This window comes from Rattus norvegicus, chromosome 17, assembly GCF_036323735.1.
Source record: "Rattus norvegicus strain BN/NHsdMcwi chromosome 17, GRCr8, whole genome shotgun sequence".
NCBI lineage: Eukaryota > Metazoa > Chordata > Mammalia > Rodentia > Muridae > Rattus > Rattus norvegicus.
Genome location: NC_086035.1, coordinates 42042731 through 42061116, shown reverse-complemented (window position 1 = coordinate 42061116; position 18386 = coordinate 42042731). Strand labels below are relative to the sequence as shown.

The 18386-nt window shown below is 43.5% G+C and overlaps 1 protein-coding gene across 5 annotated transcripts; it reads right to left on the bottom strand.

Moving 5' to 3' along the window:
* Positions 1-466: 466 nt before the first annotated feature.
* Positions 467-12275, bottom strand: Btn2a2 (butyrophilin, subfamily 2, member A2). Of its 5 annotated transcripts, none has more exons than NM_001408693.1 (8): positions 12051-12275; positions 11202-11331; positions 9188-9535; positions 5897-6178; positions 4809-4982; positions 3561-3581; positions 3443-3469; positions 467-1777 (listed from the first exon to the last, which is right to left on the bottom strand). In NM_001408693.1, the coding sequence occupies exons 2-8, from the start codon at positions 11284-11286 to the stop codon at positions 1143-1145; spliced, it is 1572 nt and encodes a 523-aa protein (NP_001395622.1). In that variant the 5' UTR covers positions 11287-11331; positions 12051-12275; the 3' UTR covers positions 467-1142. The 5 variants fall into 5 exon arrangements, with proteins under 5 accessions (NP_001395622.1, XP_063132510.1, XP_063132511.1 ...); XM_063276440.1 differs by lacking the exon at positions 12051-12275 and adding an exon at positions 5367-5462 and having other exon boundaries at positions 470-1777; XM_063276441.1 differs by lacking the exon at positions 12051-12275 and adding an exon at positions 5367-5462 and having other exon boundaries at positions 470-1777; positions 9188-9517.
* Positions 12276-18386: the final 6111 nt, after the last annotated feature.

The window sequence follows — 18386 nt, the reverse complement described above, 5'->3', positions numbered from 1 at the left end:
AGCATGGACCTCAAGCCTCAAGCCATTCTTACTGAGCACGACATGGGACTCAGAAGTGAGTGTTTATTGTGGGGATGCCTGAGCCAGCTTCCATTCAGACCATCAATATGATTATTTTCTCTCATGTGTAGGTCACAGATACACACTCCAGTCATAGTATGTGAGATTTAAATCTTTGGCTTTGGCTATCAGTGGACCATTAGTTCCTACCTACCCATAGCTGTCATATAGGGCTGACCCTGAAGCTCTCCAGTACTTCCTCCATCTTTCTTCAATTTGTATTTACTTGTCTCCTTCCTCTGCAGTGTTGTAGAAATATAAAAATAAAAAAGTAAGGTTGTCTTTTACCCGGTGGGTCTACACCTCGGTGCCCCAAGATATCTGCTAGATATCTTGGTGGAAACATATCCCAGCCGCACACTTTCTTACACTCAAACCCTCACATAAAAGAACACACAACACAATAATCTTAGACCCAATTGGTAAGATATAATTGCCCACTTAAACATACAAAGCCTGGTACCATCCATCCCTTAGGAACATTGATAACAACCTGTAAATACACAGAGCAGAATCTTAACATCACCTGCCATGGCTTCTCCCCTCTCTCCGTCTGTCTCTCTTTCTCTTCCCGTCTCCTCCTTTTCCTTCAAACTTCTCTCCCACCCATCCTTCCTTCTCCTCCAATGACAGGCCTCCTTCTATCCTGTACCTGCCCCTCACCTGTACTTTACAAATTCAATGGGGGAAAAGGTTCTGATCAAGTCACCTGATTCCTGAGTATGTGACTAGGCAGCTGTCCTAGGGGCAGTGGAATTAGCATCAAAATACAGATAACTTCAGGGCAAACCACAACACTGCAGTTCTCTCTTCTTACATCCTGAGGCACCCTGTTGCCCTTGCCTAACATCCACTGTGGCCAGAGCATCATGTTGAAGGTTCAAGTTTTCTGCCTCTCCCCTTCTCACAATTTCTTCTCAGGAGAGAGCTGTATCATAGCAACAGTCCCCTAAGACTGGGTCTACTTAGGCCCATAGTTAGAAGAAATGATGTAGTGAACTGAGTGAGGCATGGGCCTGAAGTATGTATGAAGGCAGCAGCTGGAAGATGCTCCACATGACCTGAAGGACACAGAGTTCGCTCTACACCAGATAGTGCTGTGCTGAGGACTCTGGCTTCCTTACAAGGCTCTGGGAAATTGGTCTTGTCCTATATAGGAACAGGCCTCCCTCAGGTATTGTAACTCCCTGTGCTCCTGTGAATGCTGGACAGATAAACAGGGGACTGTCATCAGAACCGAGCCTAAAGAAGGGTCTCAGGGGCCCAGTGAAAGTCACAGGAGGACATGTGTAGATGTGTGATCTGTCTCTCATGTTGTAGAAAGAAATATCCCCACCCTCACAGTCCAGGAAGACGGCCACGCGGTGAAGACGCTCTTTCAGAGGTATGATTTTTTCTGGGGAGGACAGGGCTCGATACTGGCTTCCAAACATCTCCAGGGTCCAGAAGCCATTCTGAGGAACCAACAGGGCCTCCCCTTTTCTTTCAACACTGTCTTTACAAACGCCAATGGCCCACACCATTACATTTTCCACCTCTACCTCCCAGTAATGCTTTCCTGAGGAGAAGCTGTCCCTGCCCAGGACACATGGACGGCAGTCAAATCTCTCAGGGTTGTCAGACACACTCTGCCTCGAAGGGCCTCGTCTTACACTTCTCTGGTCAGCTGATAGGAAGAGCTCAGGATGAGCTGTATCTGGGTCCAGGACCACATCAGCTGTAGAAAAAAAAAATGTCTCAGGCTTAGTGCTGAGATCTCAGTCTCTAGGATATGCACAACCTCTCTTTCCCAACCCAGATCCCCAGATCCTGGGAGCTGATGTGGGATTCCTCTGTGTGGTAGCCTTTTCAAAGAAGTATTTTTTTGATCCAAGCTCATGATGAAGCTCATTTGTCTCCTAGGGACAGGAGCCTTGTCGTCTGTAGAAAAGACTGAGGATCAAAAACCCCAGAAAGTTTAGCAAATAAACAAAATGAATTGTTTCCCTTTCCAGCATTTTCAGACCTGTCCCAGTGTTTACCATGATGTAAGATCTCTGGAATTCCCTTAGTAGAAATCATCCAACTTGACTTGGACCAACAAGAGAGGGTGAATCTCTCATGCTCCCTAATGATGAGTCAATTAGAGAATTAAACTGAGTCTCACTACACAGTATCTTGGCTAATACAGGATCACCTCACTGGTCTCTACATTCCTTTAACAAATGATTTAAATAACAGATAAGGTTACCCACAAAGGATGAAGAAGGAGAACGAATGTTACCCAAAGCCAAGAACGTACAGCCAAGTCAAGAGGGAGAATACTCAGTCAGGTTTGAAGCCGCTCTGAACATATGAAGTTCTTGCCAACCATCTATACTATGGCTTGCCTAATCTTCGCTTATCATGTTAGACTAGTACCTTCCTTCCTCCAAGTTGATATGTCTGATTGTGACAACTTGTGATTGTGTGTCAAGTTAGACTGTGACAGTTTTGAATTTCCTCTTAAGGAGGAACAGTTCTTGTGCTGAGGCATCTGGTAAAGCCTGTATTCTTGTTGATGAAACATGAAAAAATAAATAAAGCTCATGAAGAAAAGGCAGCTATACGCTTCAGGTTCTCCTACTCACCTAACTCACTGAGTGTTAGTGGTCTCCTAGAAGCAGGAACGCATTTCTAGACACCTAGTTATTACAGCCCTGATCAGCCCAGGAAGCAGATTGCCTTTTTGCCACAAGGATACAACTGTTCACTCTAAACCACCTCCCAAGTAATAAATACCCAAAGCAGAACTGTCTTCTTCCAAACTGACTCAGGATCCAAGAGGAAGAGGTACTGTTGACAGAGCTATTCTGTATGGTAGACCTCTGCTACTCATGGATTACCTTCTTCTGGGAGAGAGAGAAAGAGAGACAGACACAGAGACAGGGAGACAGAGAGAGAGAGAGAGAGAGAGAGAGAAAGAGAGAAAGACAGAGATAGACATAGGGAACTGTGAGATGTAAGCTGTGGGGCTGATAGAAAGCTCTAGTGAGGGCTGGAGAGATGGCTCAGCGGTTAAGAGCACTGACTGCTCTTCAAGAGGTCCTGAGTTCAATTCCCAGCAACCACATGGTGGCTCACAACCATCCGTAAAGGGATCGATCGATACCCTCTTCCGGTGTGTCTGAAGACAGTAACAGTGTACTCACATACATGAAATAAATAAATAAATCATTAAAAAAGAAAAAAAAGCTCTAGCGATTCCCTGACCAAGCTGGAGTCCAGCATTAGTGGGTCGTGGGTCGTGGCCAATGAAGCACTCTCAAGCCTCTACCTCCCACTCCAGGCCCTTGAGTCTTTTGTTTGTGTCCTCCCTTGGTGAGGAAATCTCAATGTGTAAGAGAATACCAGAGACACTCACCGGCATGTAAGAGGGTTTGTCTCCATTCTGCAAATGAAGAGAGGTGAATGTCATAAGGTCATGGCTGAGCCAGCAGAACACAAACTGCAGAGAGTAGTTCAGGGAAGGTTAAACTTACGCAGTTCCTCTTGAAGCTGCCCTGAAAAGGAAGCAAAGTACTGTACTCAGTAAACAGCTGAAAGAATTTAGATTTGTCTTAAAGCAGCGCTGGCTCTTGCTACAAAACTAAACCCTTCATTCCCACCTGAGAGAGTTAATCTCAATTGTGACATTGACAGGATTTAGAATCACAGTGGAAACGAACCTAGGTTTGTCTGTTAGAGATGTTCTAGGTTAGTTAATGAATTTGAACACGGTGGCTCAGAGGGTAAGGGAGTTTACTGCAAAGCCCAAGTCCACTCTCCAAGACCCACAAAGGAAAGAACCAACTTCCACAAATTGTTCTCTGATTGATTTCTACATGCAGGCCATGGTGTGTCACCCTTCTATAAATAAATAAATAAATAAATAAATAAATAAATAAATAAATAAATAAATACATGTAATTTTAAAATGTTTGGGGTTCTGACGAAATGGCTTAAGGGTTAAGAGCACTAGCTGCTTTTACAGAAGACAAAGATTCTGTTTCCAACACATACATGGTGGCTTCTATACATTTACAACTCTAGTATCAGGCTATCCAATGCCCTTTTCAGACCTCTGTGGGTACCAGGCACCCAAACATTTAGGCAAAATACTCATTTACATAAATGTAATTTTTCATTTACTTAGTGTGTAGGTATATGTTTTTGTGTGTGTGCTTATGTGTGCACGTGACATGTTACAGAAGTGGTGGTCAGAGGATAGCTTATAGGAGCTGGTTCTCTTCTACCATATGGGTTCTGGGTATTAAATTCTGGAATGTCAGGCCTGGTAACAAGTGTCTTTACCTGCTGAATCATCTTGTCAGCTCCTGTCATAGAACTTTATCACAGTAATGAAAAAAGTAACTAATATAATAGCCACTCCTGAGAACTGTCAGAAACCAGGTGAGTGGACAGTGTTAGAATTTTCTTTGTTTGGGTTTGCTATTGTTCAGTCATTTAGTCCTGTGAATAATGCAATGTTTGCAGATTGAGTAAAAAGATCCCAAGGCTTAACCATTAGGATATGAGAGTTCTGAGCACTTCTGCTGCAACTATGTGCCCTCTGTCTAGTTCAGAGGGTGGTGTCCTTTCTTTTCCTCCTCTTGTACGTGGTCCTATGTGGCTTCGGCCGGCTTTGAACTCATTATGTAGCTGAGACTGACCTTAAACTCAAGAGTTGTGAACTTTCCTACTCTACTCTTTTACCTTCTGAGTTCTTTCTCTTTCCCCTAGCTCCTTACGTGCAGTTTCCTTTTCCTCATATTTGGCTTCTTTTTCAGCTGACAAAATCGATTTCTTCCTGTGGTGTTTCTTGACAAGGCAGATGCTTCCAGATGTGAGGAGGATCACCATTACTATAGGCAGAATGACAGCAGTGGCCACCATCCAGAGAGCAAGACTCCGCACGAAGGGTTCTGGAAAGTGAGGCAGAGAAAGGCTGTGAGAGAGATAGAACACTGGGGCTAAGAGCACTCCTTGTGGGGAACTCTCTCAGGTCCCAGACCTGGGATTTCTCCCTCAGGAACAAGGATGGAAGAAAAAATGATAGCTTTTTTTTTTTTCTTTTCTTTCCCTTTTTTTCTGGAGCTGGGGACCGAACCCAGGGCCTTGCGCTTGCTAGGCAAGCGCTCTACCACTGAGCTAGATCCCCAACCCCAAATGATAGCTTTTTACTGGCTGACCTCTGACTGCTTTGGCTGTGGCTCAGGGGATTAAAACTGCAGAATCACTCAGGGCCACTATGGATGAATACCATAGATGCATGCCATTGATGAAACAAGGTAAGCAGGCTGCCAAACCTCTACAGGTGCCACCTTGCACAGGTCCCCAGCATTCTGTTCCAGGCTCTTGCAGTGCCTTCCTTCTCACTCTGCTCTTGCTGCATGTGTTCTGTTCTTAACGGAGAGACAGAGATCCTGGTCATACACATTAAATCTTTCCCATGTGCTGGGTGTGCTGGCACATAGCATAAGCCCAGTACTGGAGAGGCAGAGGAAGGGTGACCGGGAGTTCAAGTCTAGTCAAGTTTAAGTAGAGAGACCTGTTATTCTCCTTTCCTGTCCTCCCAGGTGTGGGGACTATAAACCAACGTAACTACTATTCCTTGCTATTCTACCACTGCTTATCACTACTCATTCACGTGGCTGGGACTAACTGACTTTCTAGTTGCAAGGGATATGGCCTCTGTTCGACTCCAGCCTTCAGGTCAGCAGAACCAAAGATCCTTCCCCAGACCATCCTCTAGTCTCCTGTCACTATTTCAGACATCGACTTATTTGCTGAGGAGCCTATCCTTTCAGAGCCTATCTCCAGAGGGCAGGGGACGAACCTGGAATGAGAATCACACTTGCTGTCTCCTGGCTGAGCAGAGTGTTGTTGATAGAGCAGGTCATGTTCCTCACACAGCAGTCCCTGATGATTATAGTCATGGTGACTCTGAAGAGGCCTTCTCTGTCTGCTGTATACTCTTCCTCCAGGGCGGGTACAACTTCATCGTATGGGTCTCTCCACACAGCTCGGGGCTCTGGGTACCACCCTCCAGATGTGCATTTTAGCAAGATGCTCCCATCCTCAAGAGTCTTCATCTGAATAAGCGGCTCAGAGCCAAGGCCTGGGAGGAAAGACCAGGGCTCAGCTAAAACAATGGCTGGTTTAGTTCCAGCACTAGGGAGGCAGAAACAGGAGGATCTCTATGAGTTTGAGGCCAGCCTAGCCTACGTACAGAGTTCCAGGACAGCCAGAGATACATAGTGAGACCCTATCTCAAAAAAACAATCAGTCAAACAAACAAAAAGAATGGCTGGGCTAGGGATGTAGCTCAGTAGTAGAGTACTTGTCTGGCATAAGCAAGGACTTCAGTTTGATCCTCAGCATCACAGAACAAGCAATAGTATTTCAGTGGGCTTGTCTTAAGAGATCTGCTCTTAAAGGTAGAAGCCAAGAAAAGGGAAGTACAAACTGGCGGACTTAGGGATACTGAATATGCAAGCTCCTGCAGTCTCTCCTCTGTGGAAGTGGAAAGATGAGGGAGGATGAAGCAGGAAGAAAGAATGAGATGATGGGTAGGAAGAAGGGCCTTGATTTTAGAGAAGGGACCGATGTGCCAACTGAGCTGGAAGCTCTTCATGAACAAAGGATTCCCTCACATTCTCCACTGTGCTGTAGCCTCAGGGCTCACCACAGCCTAGATATCTACATTGTCTCCTTAAAGGCTTGTTAAGTTTCTGACAGAGACTCTAACTGTCTCATTTCTAAGTAGGTAAGTTAAGTCCAACCAAAAAAAGTCAACTTAGAACTTCACTTTGTGCTCTGTGGAAAAACATCTCAGTTGCTTTAGCCTTGTGAGATTCTAGACTAATACAAGAATTTGTCAGGTTGTCACAGTCTTAATGAAGCTTTCTTACTTTAAGACACTGTCCTTTCTAGCTTTCAGGGTTTTCCATCTCTCAGGGCTAAGCAGAGGGAAGGCACTGGTTCACAGCTGTGTACTAACTGCAATAAGGGCTGCTACCATGGAGATGAGTCTTGACATTTAGAGGTGCTAGGGACTCACTCAGGTAGGTAACATATAGTGCTTTCCCAAATTCACCTACTAGGCACCTGATGTAGTCAAAACTGTCACCATTCAATGTATATCATTGTATTTAGATATGTGGTTGTGAGACATTTCTGTCGCTTTAGGCACACCCCACAAACTTCTATTGACTAGTTCCTTTTAAGCTTACTCAATATTATACCAAAGAAAGGAAATTAAACCATTCACTGATGCCCCAAGCTTTGCGCTCTATTTTATTTTTTGTTGTTTGTTTGTTTGAGATAGGACCTCACAGTGCAGTTCAGACTGGCCTCAAACTCACAGAAATCCTTCTTCCTCATATTTTGTGTGCTGGAATTACAAGCATATGCTACCACACTGGGCTAAACAATTTGATTTTTCTGTTTGTTTTTGAGACAAAAGATTCATATAGCTCAAGCTAGCCTTGAATTGGATATGTAGTTGAGGATGACATTGAACTCCTGATCCTCTTGTGCCTATGTCCCGAGTGCTGGAGTGGGAGTACAGGTGTGTGTCATTATGTATGGATCTTCCATTTGATTTTGCCCAGGAAACAAAGCCATAGACGCCCAGCCTCACTCAGAAAACTTGATGTGGAATAAGATTCAAAAGAACTTGGCCAGCCAGACCTACATTTGAGAGACCCTGTCTAAACAACAACAGCAACCACAACTCCCAAACAACCACACAAAAACAAACAAACAAAACCCCCACAAAATTTGGCAATCTGAACAAAACAATCTTATAAAGCATTCCATGGGGTTCAGAGACAACAGACTTAAGGATGAAATCACCCAGACAATCCATCCAACAAACAAAATATGAATTAAAAAATAAATAACTCAATCAATAAATCACCTGCTCTTCCAGAGGTCTTAGGTTCAATTCCCAGCAACCACATGGTGGCTCACAAACATCTGTAATGGGATCTGTTGTCCTCTTCTGGTGTCTCTGAAGAGAGCCACATTGTACTCACATACATAAAATAAATAAATCTTAAAAAAAAAAATCAAAGGGTGCTGGGGAGACTGCTCACTGGTAAAGCACTTCTTGTAACAGTGCAACAAGTGCTTTGGATCCTCAGCAGCTATACAAAAGCTGAGGTGGTCTCATGTCTGTGACCCCAGTCCAGAGGCAGGGGATGAGGAGACAGATGTATCCTTGGCCAGCCAGGATAGCAGAGCAGAGATCAAAGTTCAACAACAGACTAAGTTGGAAAGTGACTGAGAAAGACACCTTTGGCTACTATAAGGCATACACACAGGTAAGAACACACATATCATCTAGTTAAACATTTTATAATGCTCTAATTTAGAGTAGGACAAGTCTGTGCAACATGCTTACAAGGAAAGAATTGGGGTTCCTGGAACCTACAAGCACCACTAGCCAATCCTGAAGTCCTGCTGTGAACAGGATCAGGTTACAAGGGTCAGAAAACCTTCCTACCTAACAAAACATGGCTCCCTTCCTGCATGCTCAGTTTAATTGCCATTTCTATTTGGAAGCTTTGTAAAATGCTCCAGGTAGTAGTCTTACTGTTCCTCTACAGGGCCACCAGTCTTAGTACATAATTCTGCTGCTCTAATTAATATTGACATTATCTATTTACGTGTCAATTGCTTTCTCTACAACTATTACAAGGAGAAATGGGGAAAAGGGCAAGGCAAGATTAGCTGAGGATGGTGAAGTTGGTGATACAGTTTGTAATCCCAGCACTTGGTAGGAAGATCAGAAGTTCAAGGTCATTGTCAGCAACAAAGTGATTTTAAGCCTGGTCTGCACTGTAAGATTAATATTAACCAGTGAAATATCTATTGTGGTTTGGGGGACAATGCTTGTTTATCTCAGGTACTCCTGCACATTTCTAACAGTGCCTGTTGCTCAAGAAGCAATGGCCACAGCTAAGCAGAGCTCATTCAGGTGGACTAGAGAAATAGCCCTCCCTGTGTAAAGGAGATTGCAGGCAAGAAATGTGCTAGTCTGTGATGAGCCAGAATGGAGGAGACAAATTTCCCCAAAAAATCACATTGGGAAAAGTCAACAGAGCAAAGCAGAGTGACTTACTTGCCACCCTGAGCCTGATGGTTGCCTGGTCATAGGACCTGCCTTCTTGGAAGTAACAGTAGTAGATGCCATTGTCATAGGTTGTGACATTGTGGATAATGAGCGCAACTCTTCCCTTGCTGATGTCTGTGCTCATGAAGGTGGTTCTTCCTTGGTATGGTACCATCTGCTCCTCTGGTCTCTCTTGATGGCCTCTGTACACCAGAACTGCAGGGGAGAAACGCCACCGGAACCACCGCACCTCCATGTCTTCTGCATTTCTTTCTGGTGTCAGGTGGCAATGTAGTGTGATATTCTCTCCTACCATGGCCAGGATTGGCTCAGCTGGTCCTATGACAGTAAACTGGGCTATTCAACAAAGGGGGACAATCAGACAGGAACTACGGCTGTTAAACTTAACTCATGAGGTTTATTTTGTTGTTGTTTATTTTCATTCTGTAGGTCCTAAGAGTGAACTTTATAGTGGCCATTTTGTGTTACAATGTTATACAAAATAAATGTATCAGTACACTCAGACCACTCAAGCTGTGATCTGGACACTGTCTTGGTTAGTTTTTTTTTTTGTTTTTTGTTTTTTTTTCTTTTTTTTTCCGGAGCTGGGGACCGAACCCAGGGCCTTGTGCTTGCTAGGCAAGCACTCTACCACTGAGCTAAATCCCCAACCCCACTTGGTTAGTTTTTAATTGTTAGTTATACTTGACTGAACCTAGAATTGTCTCCTAAGAGGATCTAAATTGGGAAACTGCTTAAGTCATTGGCCTGTGGGCATCTTTGTGGGAGATTCCCTTGATTGATTGTCAATTGCAACAATGTTAAGGCTGCCCACACCATTGCCTAGGCAGGGGGGTCTTACCTACATTAAGAGCTGATAGAAGCCAGCAAGCAGTATCTTCAAGGACTCTCCTGCACTTGGCAGTGAAGTTAGTTCCCTGGTTGGAGGTAATGCCATGTGGGATAGCAAGCCCGCCTGCCTTCAAGTTCCTCTCTTGAATTCCCTCCATGACGGACTGTGGCTTGCATTTGTACCTAATTTGTACCCTTCCCTTTCCTAAGTTGCTTTTTGTCAGGGTATTTATCACAGCAAGAGAAATGGAAGTAGAACAGATACTTTTGGATCATTTAATGTAGGGCCCTAGGAAATTCTTCATCCAGTATGTGGCCTGGAGAACTGAAAAGGTTGGACAACCTTGGATTAGATAAGTTATGTCCAAAGCCACAGGGGCCTCCTAGTGGGCTGGTAGCTGTGGCTAGAGGGCAGCATTTCTGGGAACAATCGAAGGAGGCCGCAAATATTTTAGGAACAAAATGCTACCCACGTGTGTAGTGCACACCCATGATCCCAACACTGAGTAGATGGAGGCTGGAAGATCGGCTCTTCAAAGTTATCTTCAGCTTCATAGCAAATTCAAGACCAGCCATGAACAATAACAAAATAAAACTAGAAAACCAGAACCGACATGACCAGAACACTGCAGTCACCCTGAGCATTTAGTGTAGCTCCAGCACTCAGAAATACTTGTTCTTCAGCCCAATGCCTGAGTGTGGTACAGACTCAGGATTCAAACCATAGCCCGTGCATGCTAGGAAAGCACTCTACTGACTGAGCCACATTCCTAGCCCCCTTGTTTTGTTTCATGAGACAGCATCTTATTAGGTACCCCTGGCAGGCTTTGAACTTGTGGCAGTCTGGACTCAGCCTCCTAAGTTTATAGGTATGTACCACCACACCTGGCAAGGTAAGAGTTTAAACATTGCTATTTGATGATGTGGTGTTAATATATATCATTCAAATCTACTTCATCTATTTTTAACTCTTTTGAATGTTGCCACTTGGACATTTACAGATTTCCTTTGATGTTCTAGCTGCATTTCTGAAAGACAATTGGGATAAATCCATCGTTCACATTCAGAAGGACGAGCCAACACAGCTGCAATCCTCCTGCCTCTGTCTGTCAGTAGAACTGTGGCCATTGCTTTCTGAGAAGCTGATAGGAGGAGAAGCCAACAGCTGTACCTGAGAGCAGCGCAAGCAGGCTGAGGACCAAGAAGAAGAGAAGGGAGGCTAACGGGCAAGAATGCAGAGAAGTAGCAGGCTCCATAGGACTTCAGGACAGAGTCACCTAGTTCACGTGTGGACAGAAAACCTAGAAATACAGAGGATAAGTCACCCACGATTCCCATGTACATTACACCTTTTTGTCCCTACGCTGGCCTCATGAGCACTCAAACGCGTGCCTTGGATTTACTCTTTTCTCCTATGGAACTGGTTAAACCTTAATAGGTGGATTCGCCAAACATTCTATTAAACAAACAACATAAACACCTGGAAGGCAGTTTTCTGCTGTCTTAGGTTCAGTTGTCTTTCCAGAGTCCGGTTTCTTCAGCTGCCATTTGATATCCCTCCCCCTCCCTCCTCCTCCTCTTTTCTTCTTGAGCTCCTCCTCCTCCTCCTTCTTCTTCTTCTTCTTCTTCTTCTCTCTCTCTCTCTCTCTCTCTCTCTCTCTCTCTCTCTCCCTCCCTCCCTCCCTCCCTCCCTCCCTCCCTCTCCTCTTCCCCACTTCCCTCCACTTCCTGAACCTCCGGGTCTTTCTCCTATTTCTCTACCTAGTTCTTCCTACTCTTTCCTCCTCCCCTCCTCCCAAATTGTCTTCCCTCCCCCCTCCCCCATCTCCACCGGCTCCCCCCGGGGAACCACAGGTAAAACTTGGGTAGGTGAGGCTACCCCTCCCCCAAGGTGTTCTTTCCAGAGTCAAAGATCCGGCTTTTCCCACCCAGCAGTCAGAGTGGTGCCCTATCCCCCCCAGTCCCGCCCCCTCCTGCGGCCCCTGCCAGGACTCGGAGTGCTCCCTGCCCCCTTCCCTACCTTCTAGAATTAATTGCGTTTTCTTTTCTTCTCAGACCCCGAGAATGCTGATTATCTTGCCTTTTCTCTACTCTCTACTCTCTGCTGAGCACAGTCGCCACCAGAGAACAAACTGCTACAGTAGAGAAGAAAGAAGAACTTTCCGCTCTCCATTAGTCGCAAAGTGCCGGGACTCATGACATCAGACCTCAGCGGACCCACTCCGCGTGCAAGTCTCACAATTTCCATTGAGCAGTTTAGAGCCCGGTATTGGCCTGCCAGGAGTCATCAGCCAATAGTATTCCTGTGTCTAGCTGTCACTTGTTACTAGGTAGTGAAAAGAAAATTATACGAATTCTAGGTTTAGAAATATAAAATTAAAAGAGTTAGCCCCAAAAGCCACAAACTCAGGGCTAAGCCCTGCCGCCAAGAATAGCAGGCCATAAAGATAAAGAAAAGGAATGCAGGAACCAGCTCAGGCTATCGAGGACTGACCCATAAACCATCCAAAGACGTCCCCCCAGCTTACTCAGAGTCATACTTTAACCAGATGTCCTCCAGACCCTGATAAGCCCCTACTTGTGCTTTTCAGCCATTGTGTCCTGCAGAGAGCACTCCAAGAAACCGGGCAGCCCAAGCCTAACCAGAGGTGTTTCAAATACAAATGCTCCATCAATTTTGACAAACTTTTAAAAATAATGAGGACCTGAAGACCCTACCCTTCTCCTGATTTAGTAGCTCTGTTCCAGGAACCAGGGGGGCATAAAACCTTCTGGCGTCCCCTTATCTCCTGGAGCCATAAAACAATCTTGTAACTTGTGGTGCATTCCCCTTTGACATCCCCCATCCCCTGGTGCTCACAGCCTCTGCCTTTAAATACTCTTTTTCCCAGCCTCTCGGGGTCGACACCTCTGTCTCCTGCGTGGGATATGTGTCGGCCCGGAGATCTCTGTAATAGGTCTCCGTAATAAACCTCGCCTTTGCTTATTACATCCAAAATGGTCTCTCTGTGTCTGGGGTCCGCGATTTCCCAAGACTTGAATAAGGGTCTCTCTGCGTGGGATTTTTCAGTAGCATACACAGAAACAATCCTTTCTCCCTCCTGTCTTCCTTTTCTTTTCCCCTCTTCTTTCCTCTTATTCCTTCCCTTTCATCCATTCCTTTCTTCCTCTCTTCCTCCCACTTGAGAGATCCTGGAGTTGTGCCTGTTGTCCAGAGGTCTCATCCCTATGTGTTGAAGTGTATGTGAGAAAAAGGGAGGTAGGGAGTCAGACACAATCCTGGTGTGCTGACTCACTCCTTTAATCCCAGCACTCAGGTGCACTCAAGCTCTTTGAGTTCAAGGGCAACCTGGTCTACAGAGTGAGCTCCAGGACAGTCAGGGCCACACACAGACACTCTGTCTCAAAAATCCAAAAAAGAAATGGAGGAGTGGGAGGAAAAGCAAGACTCAGAATGACCAGTGACCTTTTGAACTGTATCCTAGATTCTTAGAATTTTCTCTGGGTGTATCTTCCACACATACTCAGAAAAACATTCCTATTCTATCCTGTTCATGTTCCAGACCTCTGACTCATATAGTCAGTGGTGTAGTAAAAATGGTTGAACTTTGGAGAGTAAATGACTTAAGGAAACTTTCCATAGACCCATGGGTAGTTCAGCAGGCTTAAATACTTGTTCAAATGAACAGATACATACAACATTTACTGTTTGGTCCTTGTTTCTTAAAGTCCTGCATTGCTGCTGTCTTTGGCCCTGGCCAGCCTTTTGTTTTGGCTTTCTTATACCAAACTTTAGACCACTTGCTAATTTACCCATGTAATAGTATCTTTGGATTAGAAATGTTTTCCACTAGTGTGATTGTCTGTGAACTAGAGGACATCATTTGATCAAGTTGAATGCTGTCATATATTTCTGATTATGTATTCTACTAATCTGCTTAATAGGATCTACAGAATCTGATTCCAATCATGTTGGGCACTACTGTTTCTGCAGAGAAGAGCTGTAGATTGTTTGCAAGCAACAAAGAGCTTTGAAACTGGATCTTGAATTTTCATGGTAGAGATGGGTTACACTTTATATGATCTTAGTAATGATCCCATTCCCTTCAGACCCAAATGTTGGTCATCTGTCTTTATTCTGTTTCTTCTCCTTTTCAGTAGACTGCCCTTAGCTGGTTCTTCAGTAGTCTGTCACTATATATGAGGATTCTTTGGGTTGTCTTCAGAGACCTAACTGTCATCAAGACATGAAACTTTTTTCAGCTAGAAGCAGCCAAATCAAGTTAATACCTAGCTACTAAATGACTGTAAGGTAGTTAGTATGCTAACAGCAGGTTTGGAGGTCATTGAAACTCCGTGTCATAAAACAGGACTTTGATTGCTACTTTTAAAAGGGGGGATTTGAATGATGTCTTTGGCCCTAGTAGACACGACATTGTGAACTTCTAGAAGGATCGTATATGTAATTACTATTGGGTAGGAGGCTTTCTTTTTAAGATGATTTTTTTTTAAATTTTCTATGTAGGAGTATATGTCACATGTGTGAAGTTGTCTGTGGGTAGTCCCCTGGAACTAGAGTTACACTCAATGGCTCTGGGTGTTGAAAATAAAACTCCTGGGCCTCTGGAAAAGCACTAAGTATTTTTAACCAATGAGCATCTCTCAAGTCCACTAGAGACTTTAAAAATGAAGAACAAAGTCTTAGTACTGTCTACTTCCTTAAGAGTTAAACAAGTCAGGCATGACTTTATTTTTTTATTTTTTTATTTTTTTTTTTTTTGGTTCTTTTTTTTTTCGGAGCTGGGGACCGAACCCAGGGCCTTGCGCTTCCTAGGTAAGGGCTCTACCACTGAGCTAAATCCCCAGCCCCAATCAGGCATGACTTTAATTCCAGCACTCAGAGGTAGAGACAAGCCTGTGAGTTTGAGGTCAGCCATAGCTAGTAAGACCCTGTCTCAAAAGAGTTAATCCAAGAATGCCTGGCAATCATCTGGACAGGAAAATCCCCTCAGGAAAGCTGTCTGCTAAAGTGACTTTAAGGAATAATATGAAAGCTGCCTGAAAAAGTAAATTGGTATAAAGGCCATCTCTTCATTCCTGAGAGTACTTTGTTCTACAGTGGCCTGTCCACTATCATCTCTCCAGTGCTCTTATTTAACCTTGCAATAAACTCCATTTTTATTCTACATTCCACTTTCTATATCATATCTGAATTCTTTTGGAGAAATCACAAAGCTCAGGGGAGCTAAAGAGTATGCAGGAAAGTCCCTAGGAACAGAGAGGCAGCTCACTAGTAGAGTCCTTGCCTGGAATCTCTGAGTCTATTGGTTTAACCTCCAGTATTGCAACAAAAATTTTCATACATTTGACTGGCAAGATGACTCACTAAAGGTATCTGTCACTAAGCCTGATATCCTGAGTTAGAACTCTGACCCATGTGGTAGGAGAGAACTAATTAACTGAAGCAAGTTGTCCTTTGATTTCACCTGAAAATATATTTCCAACATGCTTACTATTGTCTTATATCTATTTAATGAGTCATAGCTTTTGATTCATCACTAAAAATAAAAGATCTCAGATGTAATGTAGAATATACAAGGCAAATACATTTCAAAGTTGGGAAATAGGCCTCTGGGCATGTCTGTGAGAAGTTATCTTGATTATGTTATTTGAAATGGGAAGACCTCCCTACTGTGGGTGGCACCATTCCCTACACAAAGGCTCTGAGACTATATTTAAGAGTGCAGAAAGTGATTTGAGCACTGACATGAATGTATTCCTTGCTCTGTATTCCTAATTATAGATATGACATGATCTGTTCCTTCAAGTTCCTGCTGCTGTGACTTCTCTGTGATGAACTGTGATCTAAGACAAACCCTTAAGTTGCTTTCATAAGAGCATTTTATCATAGAGAAAGAAAATAAACTGACAAAAATTAAAGGTAAATAAGAATGATATTCTTCCCTGCTTTCTTTCTTCCTTCTCTCCATCTCCAGACAATGATTTGCCACCTATACCCTGTCTTTCAATGACTATCCCTTGACATATACAAGTCTAAAAGAAATAAGCATCTTGCTTCAGAGCTTGTCTGAGAAAGGTTAGGGATTAAGAATCTGCAGGCCCTGGGTATCTGAAAATATGGACCCAGCAAAACTAGATATTATGAAGTAAAACTTCTTGAATTCTTCACGTTGGCCTCTTTGAAAGAAAGAGAAATGGAATACAAAGTTATGCCTGAACACATTGACTTTTACTGTCTATCAGAAATGACTAGTCTAAGACCAAGTCAACTTTTTAAAAATTCTGTTCCACTGATCAGGGCCTAATAGGAGCAGTACTTGGTAAAATGTTGGTGTGAATCAATGAGTAATGTGTTTTTCTTCCCCAAATGAAATTTTAATGTTTTTTCATTACATTTGTATAATTCAAGAGTGTAGCTTGAAGTATTTTGTATTTAAGAAGATTTAGATCTATTTTATTTTATAAAAAAGTTTCGTTTGCATGTGTGGTCACATGGGGCCAGACAGGGACATCAGATTCCCTGGAGTTGGAGTTACACATGATTACGAACCAGCATATGAGTGCTGGGAAACAAATCTATGTCTTCTTAACCATTGAGCACTCGCTCCAGCACAAGGTTTTGTGTTTTTTTGAGATATAGCACAAGCTGCCTTAATCTCCTTGAAGAGATCTTCCCATCTCTGCCTTCTGCGTGCTGGGATTACTGACTGTGGAAAGGTTTTCAGGTAATTTTTTTCAGACTGGTTTTAAACTTTTTCCTTTGTTTTTTCAAGAAGCCAAAAGGGGCCTGGCTATCCTGGAACTCTCTTTGTAGACCAGGGTGGCCTCAGATTCACAGAGCTCTGCCTGCCTCTGCTTCACAAGTGCTGGGATTAAAGGCTGTGCCACCAATCCTTGCAATTTAAAAGTTTTTATCGTGAACATTTGCAACCAACACAGAAATAAATAGACAAGAAAGAAAAAAAAAAGAAAAGAAAGAAGTAAATAGACATGAGCTGTTGTGTGTTAATTAGTTCAATTAAGCCATTTTCTTTTTTTTTTTTAAAGATTTATTCATTTATTATATATAAGTACACTGTTGCTGTTTTCAGATACACCAGAAGAGGGCATCAGATCTCTTTACAGATGGTTGTGAGCCACCATGTGGTTGCTGGGAATTGAACTCAGGACCTCTGGAAGAGTAGTTGGGTGCTCTTAACCGCTGAGCCATCTCTCCAGCCCAAGCCATTTTCTAATATGCTTACAGAGTGTTGTGTGTTATGAATTGATTAGATGTTTACTTGTCAAGTATAAAGAATAAACATATTGTCTTAGTTAGGACTTCTATTACCATGATGAAAAAAATCAGCAAAGTAACTTGGGGCAGGAAAGAGTTTATTTAGCTTTCACTTATATATTGTAGTCCATCACTGAAGGAAGTCAGAACCGGAACTCAAACAGGGCAGGAACCTGGAGGCAGATGCTAAGGCAGAGGCCTTGGAGGGTGCTGCTTATTGGTTTGCTCCTCATGGCTTGTTCAGCCTGCTTTCTTGTAGAAACCAAGACTACCAGCCTAGGGATGGTGCCACCCACAATGGGCTGAGCCTTCTCCCATCAATCACTAAGAAAATGCCTTGTGGCCAGATCTTAAGAAGACATTTTCTCCTTTCAGCTGACTCTAGCTAGTGTTAAATTGACACAAAACTAGCCAGCATGTAGAACCACAGAAGCGTGGTAGAATGCTTCTTTCCTAGCATTCCTTCCCTAGCATCCTGTGTTTAATCCTCAGGCTAAATGACAGCAACAACAACAGTAGTCAAGGCATGGTGGAGATGCCTGCAATCCCAGCATTGAGAAGCAGAGGCAGGAGTCTCAGCATGAGCTGGAGACCTGCTACAGAGTAAGACTCTGTCTCCACAAAAGACAATACACATTATTAAAAACGCTTTCCTTTTTCTCTGTCTTTTTCCTGCTAACAGAATCCAGGATGGTCTAGGACTCACAGTCCTTCTGCCACAGCTCTGAAGTTCAGGGATTGCAGGGATGCTCCCCATTCCCAGGTCTTATTTCTCCCTCCCACTCACCACCAGGGCAGCTCCGCAAGAATGGACTGTCCAGACATATACTTAGTTCTTTTTTCCTCTTTGTGTGACCTGTTTGATGGAAGGGCTCTACCACCTTGCATCACAGAATGACTGCAGAAATGACTCCAAGCAGTTAAGTGTGGTGAAGTTCAATAAATTGCTCCAATATTTTTTGTTATGCTTTATTAACAACAATATTCCACAGTAAGAACAAAGAAGTAATCACAGTAAATCATTGACCGTTAATGTGAGGAAAACTATAGGTGTAAAAC

Excerpts from the sequence above, each read along its gene's own strand:
- Btn2a2 (XM_063276440.1), bottom strand. The coding sequence starts at position 11,286 with ATGGAGCCTGCTACTTCTCTGCATTCTTGCCCGTTAGCCTCCCTTCTC. Across the intron at positions 5,463-5,896 it reads AAGTGTGATTCTCATTCCAG|AACAGAACACATGCAGCAAG; the intron begins GTTCGTCCCCTG and ends CTCTCCGTTAAG. Across the intron at positions 3,582-4,808 it reads TGAGGAAAAGGAAACTGCAC|GGCAGCTTCAAGAGGAACTG; the intron begins GTAAGGAGCTAG and ends CTTCCTTTTCAG.